The 24,281-nt window shown below is 32.7% G+C and overlaps 1 protein-coding gene across 1 annotated transcript; it reads right to left on the bottom strand.

Moving 5' to 3' along the window:
- Window positions 1–13,737: 13,737 nt before the first annotated feature.
- Window positions 13,738–15,274, bottom strand: LOC115987525 (receptor-like protein 33). The gene has a single exon (XM_031111100.1). The coding sequence runs from the start codon at window positions 15,203–15,205 to the stop codon at window positions 14,084–14,086; it is 1,122 nt and encodes a 373-aa protein (XP_030966960.1). The 5' UTR covers window positions 15,206–15,274; the 3' UTR covers window positions 13,738–14,083.
- Window positions 15,275–24,281: the final 9,007 nt, after the last annotated feature.

Below are 24,281 nucleotides of genomic sequence, written 5' to 3'. Positions count from 1 at the left end.
ATTTTGTGATTCATGGTACTCACACATGGTGCATGCCAAACATCTAGTTAATAGACTAACAATTTCCTAACTAGGTTCTCTCCTCTATTGACTTTGCCTGAAGTGTAAACTTGATACCTTTAACACATATCATATTAGGTTCCTTGTTGATATATATAAATATATATATATATATATATTTATATATATATATATATATTGTAGTTCTTGGTCTGTGAAGATATGTTGTTAGGTGCTCTGTTTTATTTTCCCATTGAGGTCGAATCTAAACCAGTGCTTAAGAGATAGCTGTCCATATACTGATAAGGGATGTATGGATTCTCGAGAAGAGAGGAGTCATGGTAGTCCCCCTTGGACTGCCCAGATCCGACGATTGAATAGAAAGTTGGATCTATATATATAGTTTTAGTACTTGTGTTTGCAGCTTTAAATGTTTCATGCTTTCATTTATATTTGGGTTTGTTCTGATGGAAGCTTGCTTATGTGTAGGCCCATTAAAGGAAAAAGCTGTAGCAACAGCAGCCGCAGTAGTTCGCCACTACTGCCTCGTAATGTATGATGTAATGTTGACGTGGTATTGACTGAGAACAAGATATTGTGGCTGTAATATGCTCTCTAATGGCGGCATTTAGGTTTGTCTCAGTTACGGTGACCATTAGGTTTGTCTCATTTATGTTGGAGGCGCTGTTAAGCACTGGTTATTTGCTGTTTATTTTTCCAAAAATTATTAAGCTAAACATTCTGATGGAAGAAACAATATGCAAAAGCTGTATTCTTGCTTTTATGAATGCCACATGTACAGTTTGTATGATTAATATTGTTATTAAGTGTGCGGAAACATGCAGATCCTTTATTCAAACATGAGCTGATGATCTTTGATTGCCCATTCTCTCTATAGCTGTTCGAAGAATCAAAAATCATACTGGAGCTTGTCCCAGACAAGGGCCAGTTTCTTGTATGACTTGTTTAATTAGTTGATTGTTCATCCACACGGGTTTTTTAACAAGAGAAAATATAGTGTCTCATGTAGTTGATTGGTGTTGCTATTGGACGTTCAAAATATAAGGTGATGTTGGTTCAATCCAGTTCAACCATCTAGTTTATAGGTTTTCTTAAAAACCCTTGGGTTTCAATGGTTTAGTTGGGTTAGTTGCATTCCTGGTATTTTCAATTCCATTGGTCATATCCATTGGTATGGCCTAGGTTGTTAAAATGGGATCTAACGTAAGATAAATGGAAGGGATCAAGAATGTAGGATCAAATCAAAAATAATTTCTTACTTCTTGTTGAAGAATAATAAAAAAAGGACATTAATAGAGACTCTGTATGTTGAATAAATCATTAGAATTAAGAAATTATCCATGAAAAAAAAAAGTTTTAGTTTAATAGTGTAATTATACCTATATAAGTGCGTCTATAACAAATTCTTCATTTAAGAATTGCTATATATAAAAAATAAAGTCCATTTGTGCATTGGAGATTTTATTATTTTATTATTTTTGGAGAAGAAAGGCAAGTTGAAGTTTATGGAAAAGATTTGGCTCCAACCAGGAATATGACGCTTTTTGTCATTTGGTTGGTTGAGTTAAGTGAATCATGTGCAATACACATGATGATATGGATTAATGTCATCTTTTTATTGATGATTGGTGCCCAAGACACCAAATATGTTTGAAGCCAAATTTGTTCAAATTTTATTAAGACAACGAGATTAGATATAGAAAGAAAGATCTGGAGAGAACTTTTTCATCCAGACAAGCTGATCATTGCCTTCCTTAGCTCTTCCTGCTAAAGCATGTGTGGCCTTTGCGTTGTACATTATACAAACGAGAGTGGTAAAACCTTGTACAAAGACTTATTTTACTGATGATTATGTTGCCACATGGAGTAGAACATATTGGCAGTTTTCTTAATTTCATGACTTTTAACATCTGAATCGCCTTCAAACTCCATAGGATCAACACCAATCTCCATAGCAAAAATAACCGCTCATTTTGCAGCATTACCCCATTGGTAAATAAAGTCTTAATCGCTATTTTAGTGCCTACTAGCAGCTACCCAATAAAATCCTTGAGCCAAACAAAAATGGCTAGGACAGCAAATAATATATATATAAAAAAAAAAAACCAACTGTATGCCCGCCTATTCTTTTACTTTAGTTACCGTTCTCCTTTGAACAAAGCAAAGCTTCAGTGCTGTAATGCAGTGACATAAAAACTGCTGTAATGCAGTGACATAAAAGGTGAAAAACAAGGAGGTGTTAGTGTTGCCAAATTTCCCAATACCTATTCAAGTTGTGTTGACTAAAAGCAATCCAGGGTGAAACGAAAAAGTGAGCTCCTTTCTCTGGTTATGATGCCGAAATCTATATGCTACAAAAAAATAAAATAAAAGACAAATTTTAGTTACAAAATTGATTATAGCCTAAGGTTACAACATTACTCAATTAAATAAACAATATTGTATATTTTGAAAATGACAAAGTTTAGCTACAAAATTGGTTGTAGCCTAAGGCTATAACTTCCTTTAATAAAATTAACATTATTACATATTTTGAAAATCTAACTACTGAATTACATGTTCTTTATGCTTTTAATACACATGTTAAATTATGTGTTAATCAGATGTTATTTACTATATATCTATAAGCTTATATTTTATATATAATTATAAATTACAAAAACTTGCAATTTAAACAATTTATTGATGATATAGCTATTGATCTTTAATTTTCTAGAAATTTTGCAAGCATGAAAAATATAAGAAGAAAATGTAATCCAATGGTGGATTTGTTAAAATTCTTGAATAAAGTTGTAACCTTAGGCTACAACCAATTTTGTAGCTAAACTGTCATTTTAAAAATCTAACCGTTGAATTGCTTCTTATTTACGCTAATACACATATCAAATTTTGTGTCAATCAGATATTATTTACTATATGATCTATAAGTTTATATATTATCAATAATTTTAAACTACAAAAACTTGCAATTTAAATAATTTATTGATGACATAGCTTTTGATTTTTAACTTTCTAGAAATTTTGCAAACGTGAAGAATATAAGAAGAAAATGTAATCTAATGGTGAATTTGTCAAAATGCACTTCAAATAAAAAAATATTGAATAAGGTTGTAGCTTAAGGCTACAACCAATTTTATAGCTAAATTTTGTCCCAAAATCTATTAGCTTGCTATGAGAAAAATTGAACATTTTGATTAGCGAGGAGGCTCGGTTGATGCTTTGCAAAATATTAGTCAAAGAATTTTCAGTTTAGACTTTAGACTCAATCTTTTAGAAGAAAGGATTGGTTTGGGATCATAGGATCTTGTGATTTTATCGATCCCAAGCCATCCTACAAGCAATTCTAAGTTTTATACCATTCTAATTCGATCCTAACCGTTTTGAGGAAGTAGGATAGTTCAATTCAAAATTTTAACAATCTTGGATATGAATGGCTACTGGTATGGTCCAATTCCAATAAAGTAGTTGGTTTTGAATTCTGATGAATATGTTCACCTTTGAGCCAATTTTTTTCTGCCTCTAGCATAATTGGTCATGTCAGATAGGAAGTTCCATATTTCATTTTCTTGCTTGCTATGTAGACTTTGACCAAGTTCGCTGCTTTTGATTAGTATCTTTCTTTCTTTCTTTCTTTTTTTTTTTTTTTAATTTATTATTATTATTTTTTACATTGAATACGTGTAAACTGATTCACGTTAGATTCAAATTAGATATTAAGTTGGGTTTGACACATCAAACTTGTTTAATTGAATGTCAATTTTACCAATTTATCCATAATTTTTAATTATATTTTAATTATTGATGACTTTTTTGGTATCTAGTTATATATTTATATACACTAGTAAGTTGTTCGTGCTATGCACGGATAATACTGTAATGTTTTATATAAGATGGTTTTGGAAAATCTTGTACATATATCATAGTATAATTGTCATAAAACTTTGTTAGTAATGAGTTCATCATAAGAAGTAACTATTATAAATTGTACACATTTCAAGCTACAAAATGATGAAATAAAGTTGAAAAAAATAAACCCTTAATGAACCAAACGTTAAAATCCTCTATCCATACGTTATTGAAATTCATAGAAAAGAAAGCACACAACATATAGATCATTATACAGTCACCATTAAACCAAAACTATAAAATAATAATAATAAAAAATAATAAAAATAAACCGTTTAACCAAAACTCAATTTACTATAGGGAAAAAGTCAGTTTGTATTTCTTTATTGAAATATCAAGAGACTCACTCGAGAAAGAAGCTTGGAGTCTAAAGAATGCTGATTGAATAGTTGTGTTGTTTTTATCTACAAATTCAATTGCCATTGACTAAATCCCCTTCAACCAAGATGATACCTGCTTGAACCCTATAATTTGAATTTAAGTTGTACAGTAGGTTTAGTTTTTGTTTATTTTGAAAAGACCGATCTACTCAAGCCATATGCTAAGATTAAACAAACTTGAAAAGGACATTGACAATGAAACTTTTACACTAAAATAAACAAATATCAACTTCTCATTTCTAGACTTTTGGCATCTTTTGGAAATTGATAAATAGAATAACACAACCTATAAAAGGAAATAGCAAAACAAAGAATCTCATAATCTTAACCCTACTAATTGTAAGTGAAGAACTTACTTTTTGAAAGTAGCAAAAGATAGCTTGAACTCACACATATCATGGCCACTTAATGTGCAATGGACAGCCACTACTAGCTACAACAAAAGATTACAAGAGCAATAGGTTTCTTCTATTGGCTAGGTTTTTTAAAAAATTGTGAGCATGGAAACAAAATTTGAGAATAGCAATAGTTTTAGAAATTTAACTATCGAAGGGGTTTTTTTTAGAGAAAGAAAGAGAATGGAGACGTAAATTCGAAGTTGAGAGGGGAAGGCAAAGCGTGAGAGAGAGGTTGGGGATTCAAAGGTTTAGGAAATACTACATTAATAATTATAGTAGAATGTTGATAAGGTACATTATGTGCAAACAAAAAGGCAAAACTTTTTTTTTTTTTTTTTTTTTATACAAGATAGAATTTCTACTTTAGCCTAATCTAAGTGTATATGTGTGTGAAGCTCCCTCTTATAGACTTGAATCCAGGCCATTGCCCCCCACCCTCCCAACACCCCACAATCATTTATACTTGTGGAGTGACCACCGCACCAAGGGTGCGTGGTGGTAACAGAAAGGCAAAACTAAAACATCATTTTGGAGGCAATCTGTGATTAATGCATCTACAGAATTACAAAGGCAGAAACTTTTTTAAATGAAAAAACTTGCCTTACCAAAAAAAAAAAAAAATAATAGAGGAGGGAGACTTTGTTTATGAGATGTAAGTATGTAACTATATCACCATAAAAATAATAATGGTTCCCATAGAATAAAATAAAATAATAATGATCATAGTAAATAAAGGATATGGATTTGTGTAATTGAGGCACCAGAAATGCTAAAAGACTATCTATCTCGATCTCATTAGTTATTAGTCCCTTTAAATAAATAAAAATTGAAACAGCTGGTATACTAAAATACATGAAGAAGAGTGAGAGTCGTGGTGTAAATGTAGGCAATTAATGGGAGAGTTTGATGATTGTAGAGTTTGAGAATTGTTAATAGGTTATCCGTGCTAGCTAGGTAAACATGTAAACTTTACTACATGACCTATTTATTAAATAGGTTATGTCAGGTCATACCGATCCTAATACAATTTTATTAAATGGGTTATGTAAATCGTATCGTGTCAACTTGTTTAATAAACATGTCATGTTAGGATTGAGAGATCGTGACTCGATTAATAAACATGTTGTGTTTGTGTAGATTTATATGGTTGGATACTTATGAGTTAACATGACATGAACATGACATGAGAACACAAATGATCATCCCTAAAATTGAATGTTATTTTCTTTTGATTGTTTAAGGAGCTTGCAGACAAGTGGCTTCAATGCCTTGAGATTTTTTTTTTTTTTTTTTGAGAAACAAACACACCCACAAGGGAGAGGGAAATTGGGTCTAAAATAAAGGCACATCACAAACTTCACTTAAAAGTCATGATAACTGGCTTCTATAATGCTCTCTTATAATATGTCTTGGGATGGGGCTTATAATATATGTATATTGTATAGTGTATACTCATTGTGGTTTTCTTTTGTTTTAAATCTAAAGATTTCTAATAGAGAGAAGAGAGAAAAGCTCCCAAGTACCAGTGTTCTTAGTTAAAGTTTGTTAAGTGTGTAGAGCCATTCGGTCTTTTAGAGAGGGAGAAGAGAGTGACAAAAGGCATCCAATGTTAAAGAAACTAGATGGAAACAACAGAGAAGAAAACAATCTCAATGTAATTTTTTGATGTAGGCATATTTCTTCAAAGTCATGCTCCATAGAAGTTGAACCCAAATGAAACCCATCATTTACAAAGAATAAGACAAAATGCATATCTAGCCTTCACAATGCTAAGTCGGTACATTTGTTGTATCCATTGGAAGCATCACTTGTTTTTCTCCTCAAGAAAATAGAAGGAAGTCTATAGGCAACGAACACTAAGGTCTAAGGGCTTCAGTCTATGATAATTACTAGTGCTAAAGCTATGCCACCATAGCCTAGTGAACATTGATAAAAAATTTTAATTGGCATTTATTGAACAGTCATTTATGCAAAATAAAAAAAGATAAATGTATTCAGTATGTCTTGTGTTATTGGATTATGAGCTATATATAGTTCATGGTTCTGTAAATTTAGTTGTAGCAAGCTTGAAGCCCCCCACTTCGATTGTAAGAATGAACAAGTTGGGGGCAAAAAAAATGTTTTGGTCCCCTGTATAAGTAGAATTAATGTGATATGCTTCCATTTATGCTTCCATTTTTTCCTTGGAAAACCAAACAAGTGGCATGTTGAAACATTCAAACCCAGTACATCATTGTTCAACCGTTCAAACAAAAATAATGGGGCCTCTTCTATCCAAGTTACATAATCTTCAATATTATGTGCACATCTTGCCAAAATGAGTATCTAGTAAAACTAATTTCCCATTGCTGAACATGTTAACATTGCAGATGAAATTTAGCTTCCTTCACAACGTTAGCCCACCAAAACTCATAGTTTCCGTGTTCCTGAAGTTTTGCGATAATCCCCCACTAAAACTTGTCCCCTCTGTATGCCAACATCACTAGCAAACTGAATGGTTTGGACTACAGCGTCAGGTTCTGCCACAAAGCTCTCCATAACTGGTCTTCCTTTTCGGCTCATTGCTGCAACGAGCAATCCTTGTTCATTCCGGATTATGACTCCTGCTCCTGTTCTATGTAAATCCTCAAAAACTGCAGCATCAAAATATTCCTTGTACATAGGTTTATAGAGAGGATTCCAATGCAGTGTGAGATTAATACATTGGCCTGTTACAGCTTGAGTTGTTGAACTACTTGAGTTGCAGACTGCTTGAAATTCCTGCCAAAATTCTATAGCCTCACCTGCTATGACACTTGGCTGTCTTGTAGACTGCTCAAAGACCCACTTATTCCTTGCCTTCCAAATCATCCAGGACAGTATCAGGAATTGCTCCATAGTTTTGTCACAGCCCTCCTCCAATACAGGCCAAAATATTCTAACAAAGTCTAGGAATTCATGCTCTAATTACCTCTTTTCTGCAGCACCAAATTCTTTGTGCCTCTTCACAATTCCATAATACATGCATCATGTAATCCTCATTTAATTTGCAGCTTGGACATCATGACTATGTTAGAACCCTTCTATTCACTAGATTGGCACATGCAGGTAGAATGTTATGACATGCTCTCCATGCAAACATCTTAACTTTATTAGGGACCTTTGCCTTCCAAATTAAGCACCAAACCATCTCCACTGCAATTTTACTGGAGCTTCCAATTCCTATTGAGCACATCCCATCTTGTACATTATATTTATTTTTTCATACCAAACTAGAAATTCAGTAGTCACCCCCGCCCAAAAAAAAAAAAAAAGGAACAAGAAAGATTTGAGTGAGATGTCTAGGAGGAATAAATTTACAAAAAATTATTACCCATTGAGAAATAACAGCATACTGATAGAGAGATTTCCAAGATAATTTTGAAAGAAATACCAATAGGCTATTAATCATAGAAAAAGGAAGAAAGATATAATGCCAATGAGGATGTTGTTTAAATTATAAAAATTCTGAGCCCATCAGGACTTGGTGAATATTAGCTTACTAGCTCGTCACTAACTCATCAGAAAATCTGAAGTAGTAAAGCCCATTTTTTCCCATGTTATGATTTGGAAAAAGAAAAAGCAACTTCACAAGAAGGAAATGTCGTGCAACGATTAATAAATTCGTAAGTTCTATAACCTATTAGAAATTTCAGCAATCCAACCTTTACTTTATGTAATGAAGATAGGAACAATGAAAAGCAAACTCATTAGAACCATTGGTTTATACCCATAACATTATCAGGGACTATAATACCTAGTACCACAACAATAATAAAAATCTATACCAACTAACAAGATTTTCATGTTTGTTAAGGATATTTACGGAATCACATATCCTAGATACAAACAAGTGAACAACAATATTCAAATTACAAACCCAACATATATGGTGTGTTGAACTATAAGAGACAATTAAGGGATTCCTAATCAGCTTAAGGGGTTTTCAATCAGCAGTAATAATGGGATTTGGCAGCTATTAATTTTTTTTGTCTAGGTCCATTGTAACAGCATCTATACATTTAGACCAATGTAAAAGTTCTATACATAGAAAATCCAATCCAAATTGGTCCAACCTTGTCATATTCAATCCCGTGACCAAATTGCTGACATTTTTACCAAGCCTTTGGGTAAGGATTCTTTTCATCGTCTTATCAGCAAGCTGGACATTACTCGTGTACACACTCCACCTTGAAGGGGAGTATTCAGCTCAATTAAGGGATTCCCAATCAGCTCAGTTAAGGGGTTTCCAATCAGCTGTAATTATGGGATTTGGTAGCTGTTACTATTCTGTCTAGCTGCAATTATGGGATTAGGCTGTTAATATTTTTGTCTAGGTTCATTGTAACAGCATCTATATATTCAGACCAATGTAAAAGTTCTATACACAGAAAATATAATTCTGACAAATCTTTGTCCTCCAATCTTATTATACATGAACATATTCATTTATTGTTCATTAGAAAAAACTCAATTATTTGTATTTTCCAACCTCACTGTGCAAAGATGAATCAAGTATGGCTCTGTTTTGCAACTCTACTCAACCTTGCCTCCTAGCATTGAATTATCTTTTGAATTTGATTCAAAAACTGTGAAAGATTAAAGAGACACACAAACAGAGAGAGAGAGAGAGAGAGAGAGAGAGAGAGAGAGAGAGGTGTATGTGTCACTTATAGAATGGAATCAGGACTGTAGAATTCTGGAGCTAATTAAGTGCCCTTGATGGACTTCTTGAGTTCCCAATTAAACCAACAGAAGATTCGTCTAGCTTAAGAATGTCAATGGAAGATGATATAAAAAATTGAGCTGCTGTATCAATTACTGCATTTGAAAAAACTAACTACTAAGAATAAACCCCAAAGAGAACTCATGGAAAGAGAACCCATTGAGTTGAATCTTCACAAGTTTTCTTGGGCTCAACATGTTGATTAGGAGCTTTCTCACATTTTCCTTGTTCATTGTTCTCAACTTTTCAATTAGATCTCTCCATCCAACTTCTTTCCCCTACTTTCTTTTAAAAGAAAATTGGAGTAGCACTTGAGCTTTGTTGATAAACAACAGTATATGTAGAAAAGAAAGCATTCTATGAGACAAAGGGTCTGATTACTAAGCCTTAGCAATAGGGAAATATCTTCACAAAGAGTGGAAAACAAATTTTGCTAGAGGATAGGAAATAGCAACCTCATATGTCAGATAATGCATAAAGCTATCAATAAATTTGAGCAGGCTAAGACATAGCAGTGAAGATCTATGACATTGCAATTCCTTTCATGATAAAGGCATGACCTCCTTTCAAAATTATATTGGAACTGAATTAAAAGAGCATGAGGCGTGTTATATGCAAGGAGGTGAGAATACATGATAGGTATTTTTTTCATACTTGATGCACTTGTCACAACTGCATAGAGCTAATAGTCTGTGTTTAGAATGAAATGTAAAGTGAAAAAAAAAAAATCAAATGTTACTTTGTCTTATCTATAGAAAATGGACATTGTACCTAAGAATAAAAACTATAGGCATCTATTTAACACAATTAAAAAATAAAAAGATAAAAAAAAAAAAAGAACCTAAAGGATGGAGCTTGTTCTAATAAAGGACAAGAAGGATTCATCTTCTGAATCATAGAACGAGAAAAAAAAAATCAGTTATTACAATAAGCCAAAAGTCATGGTTAATAGGAATTGAGTTCCCATTTACTACCAGCCATTTAGCTTCTATGAGAACAGATAATCCCCTTTTTTTTGGATAAATAATCATTTTCATTAAAAATCAAGAAAATTGCTTCCCCAGTACACAGGCTTGTCTCAAGTACAATTTTCTTTTCACTTCTTATTTAACATGAAATCTTCCTATAAGGTAGTGTGAATCTACACCCAAACTCTGCTTCAAGATGTGGTAGTAATATGTTTCTGATTTCCATGGGTCGGTAAGTAGTCAATCAAAGTTATAATTACAAGGTTCGATGAATGATATATATATATATATATATATATTTATATATATATATATATATAAAAACAGTTTTTAAAAGCTTTTTTATCATTTAATATGTAATGAAAAGTTTTTATGAAGTGAATTTGGGCTAACAGTTTTTAAAAGCCTTTTTTGTCTTTTAATATGTAATGAAAAGTTTTTTATAAAGTGAATTTGGGCTTTTGGAGTAAGTGAATGACCTGCGTAGTTTAAAACCAGAATTGGGGTGTACCTTGTGACATATTGTTTTCAAGGTTTTGAGAAGACCTTAATAACAAATGAATTTCTCTCAGGCATGTTTAGTCAACTTTATTGTTTGTGAACTCCCTCGAACTAGTTTGAATGATGTTAAGAAAGATTCTTAGTCCACAACTCCTCAACACCCCCTGCCCCACAAACCCCAGCGAAAAAAAAAAAAAAAATGGTGAAACAAAAAGCTTTAAAGAATTACTTTTCACCTATTAAAATCAATTCTTAAAATACACCCACATCCAGTTTATAAGGGAAAAAAATTAAGATTAATCCTAATCTGAATACAATATCGAATGAGTCCTAAACCCAAATTGTTTATCTACATGGTCATGAAGCTTCCCCTTTCTCTAGTATGAGATTCAAGGAGAGTGGTTGTGGTATTGGGGTATTTATGCAAGAATACTACACATTATTTGAATCTTGAAAAAAAATATTATTGTCAAGATAATCAATCTTTTTTTTTCCCATCACTGAATAAGCGTATTTGGACAAGTACTAGTAGTTTTCTTACAATCAATCTTTGTTTCTCTAAGTTTTGAAGAATGTTTACGTCCATGTATTTTTGGTGGCTTGAGAAGTTATGCAACATTTAGTGCCAACCTAAATCACAGATAAAGTTCATTACAAAAACCTTGGCTACAGCCTATAGGTAAATTGGAACTTTTGCATTGGATTACAGAAGGTATAATTCTTTCCCTCGTCAAATATGCTGTGTATGCAGATAGTTTAATTGAGGTGAGTTCTTAAATGGACAAATGTCTATGGATATTATATACCTAAGCACATTCATTTAGAGAGCCCATCTTCAGTTCACAGTATGCCATGAAGTTTGAGATGCTTAGCTCATAACCTTTTGTAGAATTCAGAAGCAAGTTAAACTATTAAATGCTGATTTTCATTTTCCACCTATCCTTTCTACATGCAAAAGACTGACTTGAAATTGGAGCTTCTCTCTTAATGCTTGTCTTGTATTCCATTGACAATAGTGTGACTCAGAACTACTTTAGAAGTTTATTTTGAGCTTTACGAAATTGGCTAAAAAACTTGGACAGAGGTCCTAAAGAATAGAAAGATCAATTCCAAAAACTTAAGGAATAAAGCAGTAATATCAGCAACTACAGTTGCTATCCCAACAATAATGAAGTTGTGGCCCAACCATCCTCACTATAATTCAAATATTCCTAAGTAACAGAAAAAGAACAAAAAATAATAAAGACCTATGCTTTTAGATTATATTATTGAAAAATAGCTCTTCATCCAATCAACAAACTATATCGTTTCAGAGATCCTAACCAAAGGCATTAAAATGTCAAGCCATTTTAACTTTTGGACAACATGTCCTACTTTTAAATGGTCAGCTAACCTAGTAAACTATCATAGACTAGTAAGGTGCAATGTTGCAGTGCGAATCATTCGTGATTCTCATCTCAAACAATTTTGTACACAGCCAAACAAATGTAGTGTAGCTTTTAAAAGTCAAAATGATAACACATTTTTCTAAAAAATTCAAGATTTTGTGTTTGGTACACATCAATTTCTAAAATAAGAAACCATTTGATTAAAAAAGAATGACTGGAAATAGGAAATTAACTGTTGCAAGATTGCTCCTGACTATAGTGAGTACTCATGCTTGATAAGGTAAGTAGAAAATATGAATCTTAAGTAGACCAATCCGATCAATAAAATATACATATGAAAACCTACTGTCCAATATTGAAAACTAGATTGACCTCCCATCCAAGGTGGAGGAAATTTTGGGCCTCCAACACCAACTATCACAATTAACTGCATTAGAAAAATAAAAATCAATTAACACATAATAAATACTTGAGTAATTGAAAAGTCTATGTTAATAATCCAACTATGGATGAGCCTCTTAATTTTGAGAGAGAGAGAGAGAGGGAGGGAGAAGAGAGTGACAAAAGGCATCAAATGATAAAGAAACTAGATAGAAAAAATAAAGGAGTAAACAATCTCAATGTAATTTTTTGATTGAGGCCTGTTTCTTCAAAGTTCAATCAAAATGTCATTTTTTTTCTTTGATGGTGGAAAGAAATTGAATTTGGAATCATAATTTACAAAGTCATGTTCCATTCAAGTTGAACCCAAATGAAACCCATCATTTACAAAGGTTAAGACAAAACGCATATCTAGCCTGCCCAAGGCTAAGTCAGATCCATTGGAATCCTCACTTGTTTTTCTCCTCATGAAAGCAGATGGAAATCTCCAGGCAGGCTGGCACTAAGGTCTAAGGGCCTCAGTTTATGATAATTACTAGTGCTAAAGGTATTCCACCATAGCCTAGTAAACATTGATAAAAAAAAAAAAATTAACTAGCATTTATTGAACAATCATTTATGCATAAATAAAAAAAAACACATTCATACAAAGTAGTATAGTCCCACAAGCTAACATAGAATTGTCTAAAATTATCAATAACAAAAAAATGAATTGTATAAACTGATTAAGTAAATTAATGAGTATTACTGGCAGGGTTAATATTCACATGCAAAATTAACATTACACACGCTTGATATTTTAAACTACTCATTGGTTATGATATGAACAATTTTTTTTTTTTTTTGAGGAATCAATCAATTTTATTAAATACAAACTAGAGTACATAGAGCCCTAAAGGGAACTACACCAGACGGAGGAACCCTTTGTAAGCATAGAAAATACAAGCACAACAGTGTCACCTCAACTCAAGCCAATAGACTAAGTCCGCCTATCCTTTAAAAAAATAATAATAATAAACCTACATAGCAAATGGAAACACAACAAAGGGATGATCCTTGTGAACAACTCAACAGTTATGACTACATCAAGACACCAGAATGCACCATTTTGTAGAAGACTAGAAACAACAGCCATTATCATATCCATATTATGTCTTCTTGAATAGCATACAAGGATTCAAGCCCCATTTGCTGCATACTATCCATGACATCTAAATTACACCAAAGAAATTGAATAAGAAGTTAAATCCATAAGATATCCAAGATACACAACTATAATTCAAAGGGACAGAAAAAAATTCAAATTTGGTAATAATAATAGACACTTTTATGTTTTCAAGTATAGAGATTCATTCTAAAGTCTCAAAAATAAGAACATCACATACCATAGAAACAGTTATCTTCTTCCATCACGTTTGTGGGCGTTCTTCTTCAATCTTCTGAGCATGATATGCTGCTCTAATTTGACCATCCTCACAAGGCACTTTGGTCTTCCAATTTTAAACATAAAAAATCCCATTAACATTCCGAATATTGTTCCACATGCATAACCTATGGATACAGCTTGCCAACCAAACCCATTTTCATGCTCTAAATTTTCATCTTGTTGCAAGGTTGATGGTGGTGGTTGCTTTGCCTCGTGGTTATCGCATGTTCTTGACAATGGAAACCCACACAATCCCAAATTTTCGGTGTACGAATCATTGTTGAATGTATTGAATTGAGTTCCTGAAGGTATGTGTCCTGTGAGTTGGTTATGTGATAGCTTTAAGACTTCAAGCCACGTTAGATCTGCCAATTGACTAGAAATCTCCCCATCGAGTTTGTTGAAAGAGAGGTCTAACCATTCAAGATTGGTCAAATTTCCAATTGATGGTGGAATATGACCTATAAGGTTATTGTGAGAAAAGTTGAGCCCCTTGAGTGATTTAAGCCTTCCAATTCTCTTTGGCATCTCTCCTTTAAAACTATTGTTTGAAAAATCAATGCTTGTTAAGATAGTTAGGACTCTCTCCATCTCAATATACTGCCCTTTCATCATGATATTCAATGAATCTTGATAATAACTATCTCCCATATATGGCCTTGCAACTCCACTTTCATCCACATTCATCATGGCTTTCAAATATTCAAAATATGTTATTGGCAAAGGACCATTAAACTGATTGTTAGAGATGTCTATGATTCGCAAATTTGGGAAAGGAAATTTGGTTTTAGGATTGCCTATACGACCTTGAAATCTGTTTGATCTTATGACAAGAACTTGCAATTTCTGAAGACTTCCCAACCAGTAAGGAAAGGCTCCATTTATCTTATTGTTTCCAAGATCTAGAACTTCCAAGTCTGTACAATTGACCAAAGATTGCGGCAATGGCCCTTCCAATTGATTGCCATTAAGGTTAATATTCCTAAAATTATTTCCTTTGGCAAATATTGCAGGAATGGTACCATGAAGGCCATTCATTCGCAAATCCAACACCGAGAGGGCAGTAGAGTTTACCAAACACTTAGGAATCATTCCGCTTAAGTTGTTATGAGACAAGTCTAGAACTCGAAGGTAAATTGCATCGCAAATAAAAGAAGGGATTTCTCCAGTGAATTTGTTCTTGGAGAAAAACATAAAGTGCAGACTTGTAAAATTTAGAGTGGGGAATGGCCCTTGAAGCAAGTTGCCACGAAGATCAAGTAAAACCAGTGAAGACAACTGAGAGATTTCAAACGGGGTTTGGCCAGAAAATACGGAAAAAGAAAGGTTGAGATGAGTCAAACTCTTAAAGTTGCCAATCTCAGAAGGAATTCGGGAGAGATTGAAGTTATTGTCAGCGAGGTTCAACCTCCTGAGATTGGGCAGAAAAAACAGGGTACTGTTGGAATGAAAGTGGCCAAAAAGCCAGCTGGAAGTAAGGTCCAGGCCAACCACATGGCTTGTGTTTTTGTCACACTCGACCCCATCCCAACTGCAACAGTGCTTATCCTCCTGCCAACTGGCTGTTTTAGGATAAGAAGGATCATAGCCAGAAGCAGATTTGTCAAGAGAAAAAGACTTACTAAAATGGAGTAGAGCAGAGCATGGTGGCATTGAAGACAAGGAAGAAGAGAGAGACGATGGAAAGGGAAGTTGAGAATGCAAGATCAAACTGAACAAAAAGAAGACTTGATACTTCCAAGTTGAATGCCCCATTTGATACCCAAATTCAACAAAAACAAAACTCTGAAAATGGAGTAGTATTTTTGATGATGTTATAAGGAGGGTATGGGATGGAATGAATATTATATAAAGATGCTGCCAAGTCAACAGAAGTCATCCACCTTTCTTTTATTTAAAAAACAAAAAGTTAATTTCACGTCACGTGTGAGGGGACGTGAAATTGTACAGCATGTACATATTCTCATACTTTAAACTTTCTAGGAACCTCTGTATATGTCATCAGATTAATTATAATATTTTAATAATTGGTAATTGAGTCTAGAAACTGACAATTAATTTGAAATATTAGGACCACAAAATTGCATTAGATTGCTTTTCTTTTAAGAAAATAATTCTTTTAAAAATCTTTGGAGCACTAAGGTCCTGTTGGGAAATGAGTTTTAGCAATTTTTTTCACATTTTAAATAATATTATACATATTTTCACACACTTTTTTGTCTACACGTATATTAAAAATACTCGAACAATATAACTTAAACTCCTCTCTCAAACACCTCCTAAATATTCCATTTGAAATTGAAGTGGTTTTATATCTAGCTGAGTAAATATTATTATTATGTACTAAAATTAAGAATTAAAATGGACAAGTCACTGGTGGAGTCAAAAATATAGTTTTGAGAGGTTATATATAATTTTTTTTGGTGTAAAATTTAAAATAATAATGTATAATATTCTCATTTGTTAATAAATAAATGGTATTTTCAAGAATCATTAGTTGGCGAAAGTCTGATAAAGATGTGGAGGTCACCATCAATTCTTGTTAGAAAATTGATAAAAATTAAAGTGGTCTAAGCGTGTAAATTGGTGGAAGGTAGGAAGTTTGTGTTCACACTTAAAAGTTTGATTTTATTGACTTGTACAGTTTTATTGACTTGGATAGTTTTTTCTCCGCAAGGACATGGAATGACGTGGTATTTTGAATTCTAGGTGCTGGTTAAAATTTTCTTTTATTGACTTCTACAGTTTTATTGACTTGTACAGTTTTTTCTCCGCAAGGACATGGAATGACGTGGTATTTTGAATTCTAGGTGCTGGTTAAAATTTTCTTTCAAATGAAAATGATCGAACCCTTTGAAAATTTCCAACAATTCGATAGATGGAGGAGACAAATATCTATATGATAATCATGGTGGATCTTTTGCATCTAACAATTGTGGGGGAACTGCCACTGACATTTTATTAGGTCACTTTTTCTTTCAGTGCAATATAGACGATCTAGATTGGTCCAAAGTGTATTTTTTTATATAGTTGTTTTTTTTTTTAAAATATAGAAATAACGTGGTCTTTACTCTTTTACCTTTTGAATGTACGCCATTTTTCCATTTTTGTATTCGAAGTGCATGTCCTTTAAATTATTTGATTAATCTAATAAAGATTGTCTAAAAGCATTGTACATATTATTCAAAAAAATAAAAAATACAGTATCAAGTAGATCACTAACAATGACGCTGAGAAAATAAGCTCACTTTAGCTTGGAGGAGTAGAATCAAGACAAAACAAATAAACTTTTTTATACAGGAATATCATTTAAATATTATTTGTTTTTTAATATTTTATTTTTTATACAAAAGGTAAGATTTCTTACTTAGATACACGAATACTAAGAAAAGGAAGGAAGAATAAAATTTAGGACAATTGTCTAAAATTTCAAGTGAGCTTAAACGTGTAATTGCGTTCAAACTTTAGACTATAAAGTTTTCACAAACTTTTTTTTCCCCTTATCTATAAAGTCTTTACCATTTGTAAGTGCGAGCCTTTTTTTAATTGTTAGATTAGTTAATGATACTTGTCTCCTTTATTGGCAGTGAAGGCTGCAATCTATGCGCAGATGGTTGTGATTTTTAATTATCTGATTGAGGAGATGAGAAAGAAAGAAAAGATGAGTTGAAATGTGAATGGCTTTTATGTGGTGTGTACTTGAAGGGTGAAGGCATATGAAAATGACAAACTTCAGTTACAAGCTCCTTCTAAAAAATTAACATGATTATATATTTTGAAATTAAATTTAACCATTGGATTGTATATTCATTTTGTTCTTAACATGCATGTCAAATTTCATTCAAATCGGATATTATTTACCATTCGAATCCATAAACTTATTTTTTGTACATAATTTAAGACTATACAAACTTGTAATTTAAATATTTGATTGACGACATAGCTATTAATCTTTGGTTTTAATTCTTAAAATTTTATAATGCATAAAAGAAATAATAAGAAAATACAATCTAATCTTGAATCTGTCAAAATTCACATTTAAAAAAAATAGGTAAAACAATATTTTGATCCTTAGACTTTACCAAAAGTTATTTATAATAGGAAATTGGAAAAGGAAGTGAGAAAAATTTTGCAGAAACCAAATATTGAGGGTTTGGCCAACAAAACCGAAAAATCACCTTGAAAAAAAGCCTTTAAAGTGAAAAAAACAGCCTTATAGTTTATTATACACACTATTACACAACGAGAGTAGTGTTTATTACACACACTATTACACACTCATTTTTTCAATTAAAATCATGAATCGAAGACATGATTATGCACACTTTCCATGAACTCCTTAGATTAAAAATATCATTCATCAATTCCAATTGTAGTGAAGTGGGGATAATTCATAATAGACTAGCTAATAACTGAAATTTACACATAATTCCCGACTTTTTCACAATATTTTGAAATTTGAGACTAGCTATACCTATGCTATCAGCAACTAATTAAAAATGTAACAGAGCACATGGAGGACCTTGAAGCTACAAGTACCAGCAAAGTCATCTCCATTTCAACCTCCTGCTCTATGAAAGTGAGGATCGCATATGCATAAGTTCATGCCCACTGAAGTTTGAATTTTTAGAATTGGTGCTAACTTCTAATGGACTTAAACACCAAAATCCTAACACATATTATGCGAAAATTATCTGAGTTTTCTTTTTGAAAATTATGATTATTTTTCATTAGTTATAATGCTTCATTAAAAATTATATATATTTGTGGGGATCGGCCTAGGATAATAGGTTGACTGGGCCCTGGGCCCGTCCAAGGACCAGTTCGTCCAAGGAGACATCATGGCCCAGAATCCTTATCTTGGCTCACTGGGGTAAAGAGAATGTGTCCAAGGACGAATTCCTCCTCAGACACTGCAAAATCCAGATCGAAGGTGCGTCCCAGCCACTGTAGTCCATTCCCTGAATACGCAAAAAGGAAGGAGACTCAAAATATCTCAGTAAAGGCTGCCACCACCACATTAAATGTATCACAACTGCTCTCCTGGCCGCATTAATGAAGAGAATACCCCTGAACAGTGCTACTTTGGCCACTGCAACTCACAAAAAATTGATAAGGGTGTCTGATGGGACATGTGCTCAAGTGAGGGTTTGGATGATCAACAAGTGTAAAACCCAGATGATAGGAGAGGGCCTATATAATATGTAAAAGTCCCCCAAGAGAGGGGAACGGGAGATGGAGAAAAAGAGGGGAGAGAACACTGTAGAGAAACTTTATTTGCATGGATCTGTACCCATTAATCAAGTTTGAGACCTAATCATTGAAGAAGGATCTCTTTTCACTGCTATCTCCTTTTGTTCTTGTTTCTGTATCCCTTGAGCCTATGCAACAAACCGTTTAAGCTAACTGAAACCCAGTTCTTCAACCCATACTCTACAAAAATTCATTGTCTGGGACCTTTTGGGCCAAGACCTAACTAACGAGGATCGGGTCAACTAAAACCGTGTCCCTACAATATTTTTTTCAATGATAAATACTCCTACATTCACACACATTTGAAATTGTGACCTCATTTCTAGCAATGGATTGAGGTTCAATTTGGTCTAGAATCCATTGGTTTCTTTTTTGACAGTACACTTTAGGCTCAGATCATCTAGTAATACTAATTCAACTAAAATCTACAAGCATTCTTGAGTATGACTAATTATAAGTTTGATCTTCATCTGTCTATAAAGTTATGTGTTGCTTAAGATATGAAGTATAGAAAAGACTTATATTATGTGTAACGCAGATCTCTGTCCAGTACTAGCTACCTATATTTTACACGTCCACTTACTTGTACAACTGAATGCTTTTTTCTACAGTAACTTTGGAAACATTTTTTTACCATGAAAAGACCGATTTCAGCAACAAATGAAATGATTAATTTCTTCCATCAATTATGCTTTTTCTTTGTATTAATTCCTATTCAAATTAGGTTGGTACCTAATCCTGAAATCCTATGAATCAACTTCCAAAGATGCAGATGAAACAATGCAACTAAAGAAAGTAATTTAATTTTAGGTCTCTAACTTTACTTTTGTTCAATTTTATTAGTGTTCATTAGAAAACTTCCATAAAATGTCTCAAAATGATGTGGTTTTGCTTTTCTATAGATTTTTATAGTAAAAAATATATATAATTTAATAAAAAAATACTTTTGATAAAAAAAATTATAGAATAGAAATTATTTTCTGAGTTAAAAAAGGATTAAATGAAAAAGAATAGAGAGAAGTTATCTCAGAAATTATTTTCTCAATAACCAAAAATAAAAATGAAAAGAACAACTCTGTCAATCCAAATCATACCAAAATCTATTCAACTGAATAAATCTAAACCAAAACCAAAATGTTACTTGCAAATCTTCAAGTAACCCATTTCATAGTAAAAATAGCATCCCCAAGCTAAAAATTATTGTTGCCACCAAGTAGAGATCCCACTAATTCATATGTGTTAAGTGCAAAATTCATAGATGGATCAATTTGGAAGGTAATATAATCTCCCAGTCCATGATCTCTTTTCATTAAGATGTATCATCCTTCAATTCCAACCATAGCAGAGAGATCATCCGTAACAATAAGCTCATACATGTCAGGGGAACAAACTAATAACTGAAATCCACATATAATTCCAACTATTTTTACTAGATGTGAAAATGAAACTCAAAAATAACTAGTCTATTAGCATCCAACAACATTCAAAAGGGAATCAAAAGCTTAAAGGACCTTGAACCTGATTTTACTTGAGTCTCGACACATAATTTGTGTTTGCGACTTGGCTAATAATAACTAAAAAAACAAAATGCACACTTTTAATAGGTTGCACATGATATAGGCCACAAGATACATTTCACATTATAGCTGTGACAAAATTTTTGTAAGTGATGTATGCCAAATATGGGTAACTCGTAGTGTCCAAATGTGGGATTTTAGATGAAACAAATCAAAGGGGTGAGCAAAGAAAATTTCATTGGAAAAAATGAGGAACTCTTCGTCAACCTTAGGAGTGTCGTGGTATGGGCTTTAAAGATTTGGTGAAATTTAGTGAGGCGATGCTTGCGAAACAGGTTTAATATCTCTTGACCGACCATAATTCTCTATTTTATAGAGTTTTTCAAGCAAATACTTCCCTAGAAGTAAATTATTTGATGCCAAGATATCTTCGGGTTCCTACACTTGGCAAAGTATTCTTAAATCTAGGAAAGTTATCTCAGTGGGGATGATGTGGAGAATTGGTGTTGGTATAGAATTCGGATTTATGAGGATAAATGGTTATCCGGTGAAAAGCTTTGTAAAATAATATCATGTGTTCGGAATTTTGTGCTCCTATCACATGTTCAGTTAAACAATCTAGTATTAGAGCTTCCGCAATTTCAACATATCTCCCCTAAATCCCCCTTTCCCTCCCCTCCCCTCCTCCCAACCCCCCAAATAAGAATCTGAGTTGTGAACGATACAATATCGAGGTGGTATTGATTACGAGAACAAGATATTATCGTTGTAATATGCAGTGATGGAGGCCAGTAACTTAAAAATGTTTTTTTGACTCTATATTGAATCAACCTACAGTTTACTTTTCCCAGTTAGGAACATGAATATCTATGAGATAATAATTCCTATAGCTTGAAGAAGCTATCAAGTCATTGACTCACTCTTGAATATTATAGTCAAACAGAACTAGAGAATATCATCCTACAATAAAAAAAAAAAAAAAAAAAAAAAAAAAAAAAAAAAAAAAAAAAAAAAAGAAAAAAGATCATGTGAACAGAAAGGACTCAAAGTGCAAAAATTCATGTGCGTTTGTTTAACAACATAATATTTTACCTGAATTGATCAGGAACCGAAACATTGTTTATATCAGATGTGAACCTCACTTAACTTTTTTGCCATGTTTGAAAGAATGCCTAAACAAAGTTTCTTCAACTATAACCAGTTGCCCCTAGTCTTTCAGTCACATGCACTACACAATTAATACCCACATCCAAAAAATTAATACACAACTTGGTAGATACATATCATATGTGTCACCAAAAAAAATTACCTCTTAAAATTTTTTTTTTTTTTTTTGTTACAATTCTGAAGTGGCCAATTGAGTGTGGCTACCTATGGTTTTTACATAAACTCATTATTTTTTCTTCAAATAATCATAATCTACCACATTAGATTAGTAACAAAAAAAATTGTGGTCCTAAATTTTCTTTGCTAGCAATTACTTCGGTGTCTTAGTTGGACTTTGAACTACTAGAACTCCTTTAAGTTCAATCACATATGGGCCCTCCTGACTTTGAACTACTAGAACTCCTTTCAGTTCAATCACATATGGGCCCTCATAGGAGGAAGAACTCCTTTAAGTTTAAAGTTTATTCAATTAAAGATCTTCCTTTAGAAAATTGCCATTAAGTCTTGCTTTTCTATAGATTTTCACTTAACGGCAATTACATGACGCAGACAGACACTAAAGCAATACCTTAAATTGAATAAATTTGAAACTTCAAGGACTTTCAAAATTAAATTTAGAGATCTGAAATGAATTTTGGTCAAACTTATTAAAAGCAATGCTATATATTCACTATTCACGGTGTTCTAAATGGCAGGGACCAGTATTAGTAAGGTCCAAAAATTAGAATGAATAAATAATCACTAAGTTCAGGAAAAGCAACTTGCATGTATATATATAATTACAATTAGATAAACAAAGGATAAAGCAAAATCTAAACAATATGATAATTAAATTATTTTGGAACATGATAATAAGTGCTGGGTATGAAGCATTGACAAAAAAATATATTAAGTAAAAAGTTCAATTACAAGGAAGACTAAGAATAGAAGCACTCACAAGAATTCGTACTACTACATCAAATCCTAAGGGATTATAAACTAAAACAATAACAACCTACAGAGAAGATGAGAATGTACAAGACATTAGATCGAGTTCTAATGTTTAATTCATGGGAAAGAAGACAGTTCAAATTAAAATAAAATCATACTCTTTTTTTGAATGAAAATATAGAAAATAAAATGATACTCCTACCAAGCTTTTCCCATCCAACAATACAGCTTGTGATGGAGAACAGTAACCTATAAATGCTTTTCTTTACTCTAAGAATTAACCTTCAATTTACTCTTCCCACTTATTGAGTATAACGAATGTGATGTGAATATCTAGATAATAATTCCATCAGCTAAACATTTTTTTTTTGGAAAGAATCAGTCATCTCAATAGCAAAGAATAGGATACAAACACCGATACAACACTTAATAGCTGGTTGCACTAAACAAAGTACAACACCTGCAAAAATGTAGAGCTGCAGTACATCAAAGCCTAAAACACCAAATGCTAAATGTAGCTAAACAAAACCCATCCTTAACCTAAAGTCAGACTATGCATCTAATTTACAAAACACAACTCTAAATCCCCACCTTGCAACACACTATCAAACAAGATCAAACACCCTTACAAACTAGGGAAACATTCATCCTCCATTTACAGTACAACACAGCACACGATTCAAAATTTAAATATTGAAAATCCTTAACATCTTTCATTATGACTAATAATAAACTGGTCTTCAGTATATAGTCTCTTAAGCTAATTTACAAAGTACAACTCTTAAGCTCTTTCCTTTTAGGTGAATTACACTCCAATCAACTAAATCCAGCCAGTTGAATTTGGGGTCAGAGATTGTCCATTTCCTTTAATTAAGTAAAAGAGCACAAAAAAAAGAGATGATTTCTGTCCTCAATACAGGACCTTCCACAAATCCAACTTCAGCTTAACATTGATTACAGAGGCTACAAAGTTATTGAGTCGCTCTTGAACATTATAGTGAAACAAAACAGGAGAACGTAATATAATATCATCCTTTAATAAATAAATAATAAATAATAAAAAAAATCATGTGAATAGGACTTTAACTAGCAAGTCTCCCTTCAAATATCATTTGTATATAAAGTTCTTACTCTTCTTTCTAGTGGCCCCTGCTACTTCACCAAGCCCTCAATCTCTTGTGGTATAGTTTGCACCCAGTGTTATGTTTACGCACTTTGAGCAAAGCTCCACCATTATTAAGACATCAACCCTAAGACTAAGCAAGACCCAATACGCCAATTTCATGAATTAACCAACCAGC

This window comes from Quercus lobata, chromosome 4 (genome assembly GCF_001633185.2).
Source record: "Quercus lobata isolate SW786 chromosome 4, ValleyOak3.0 Primary Assembly, whole genome shotgun sequence".
NCBI lineage: Eukaryota > Viridiplantae > Streptophyta > Magnoliopsida > Fagales > Fagaceae > Quercus > Quercus lobata.
The sequence above is the reverse complement of the archived record's forward strand: the minus strand, read 5'-3'. Positions and strand labels throughout refer to the sequence as shown.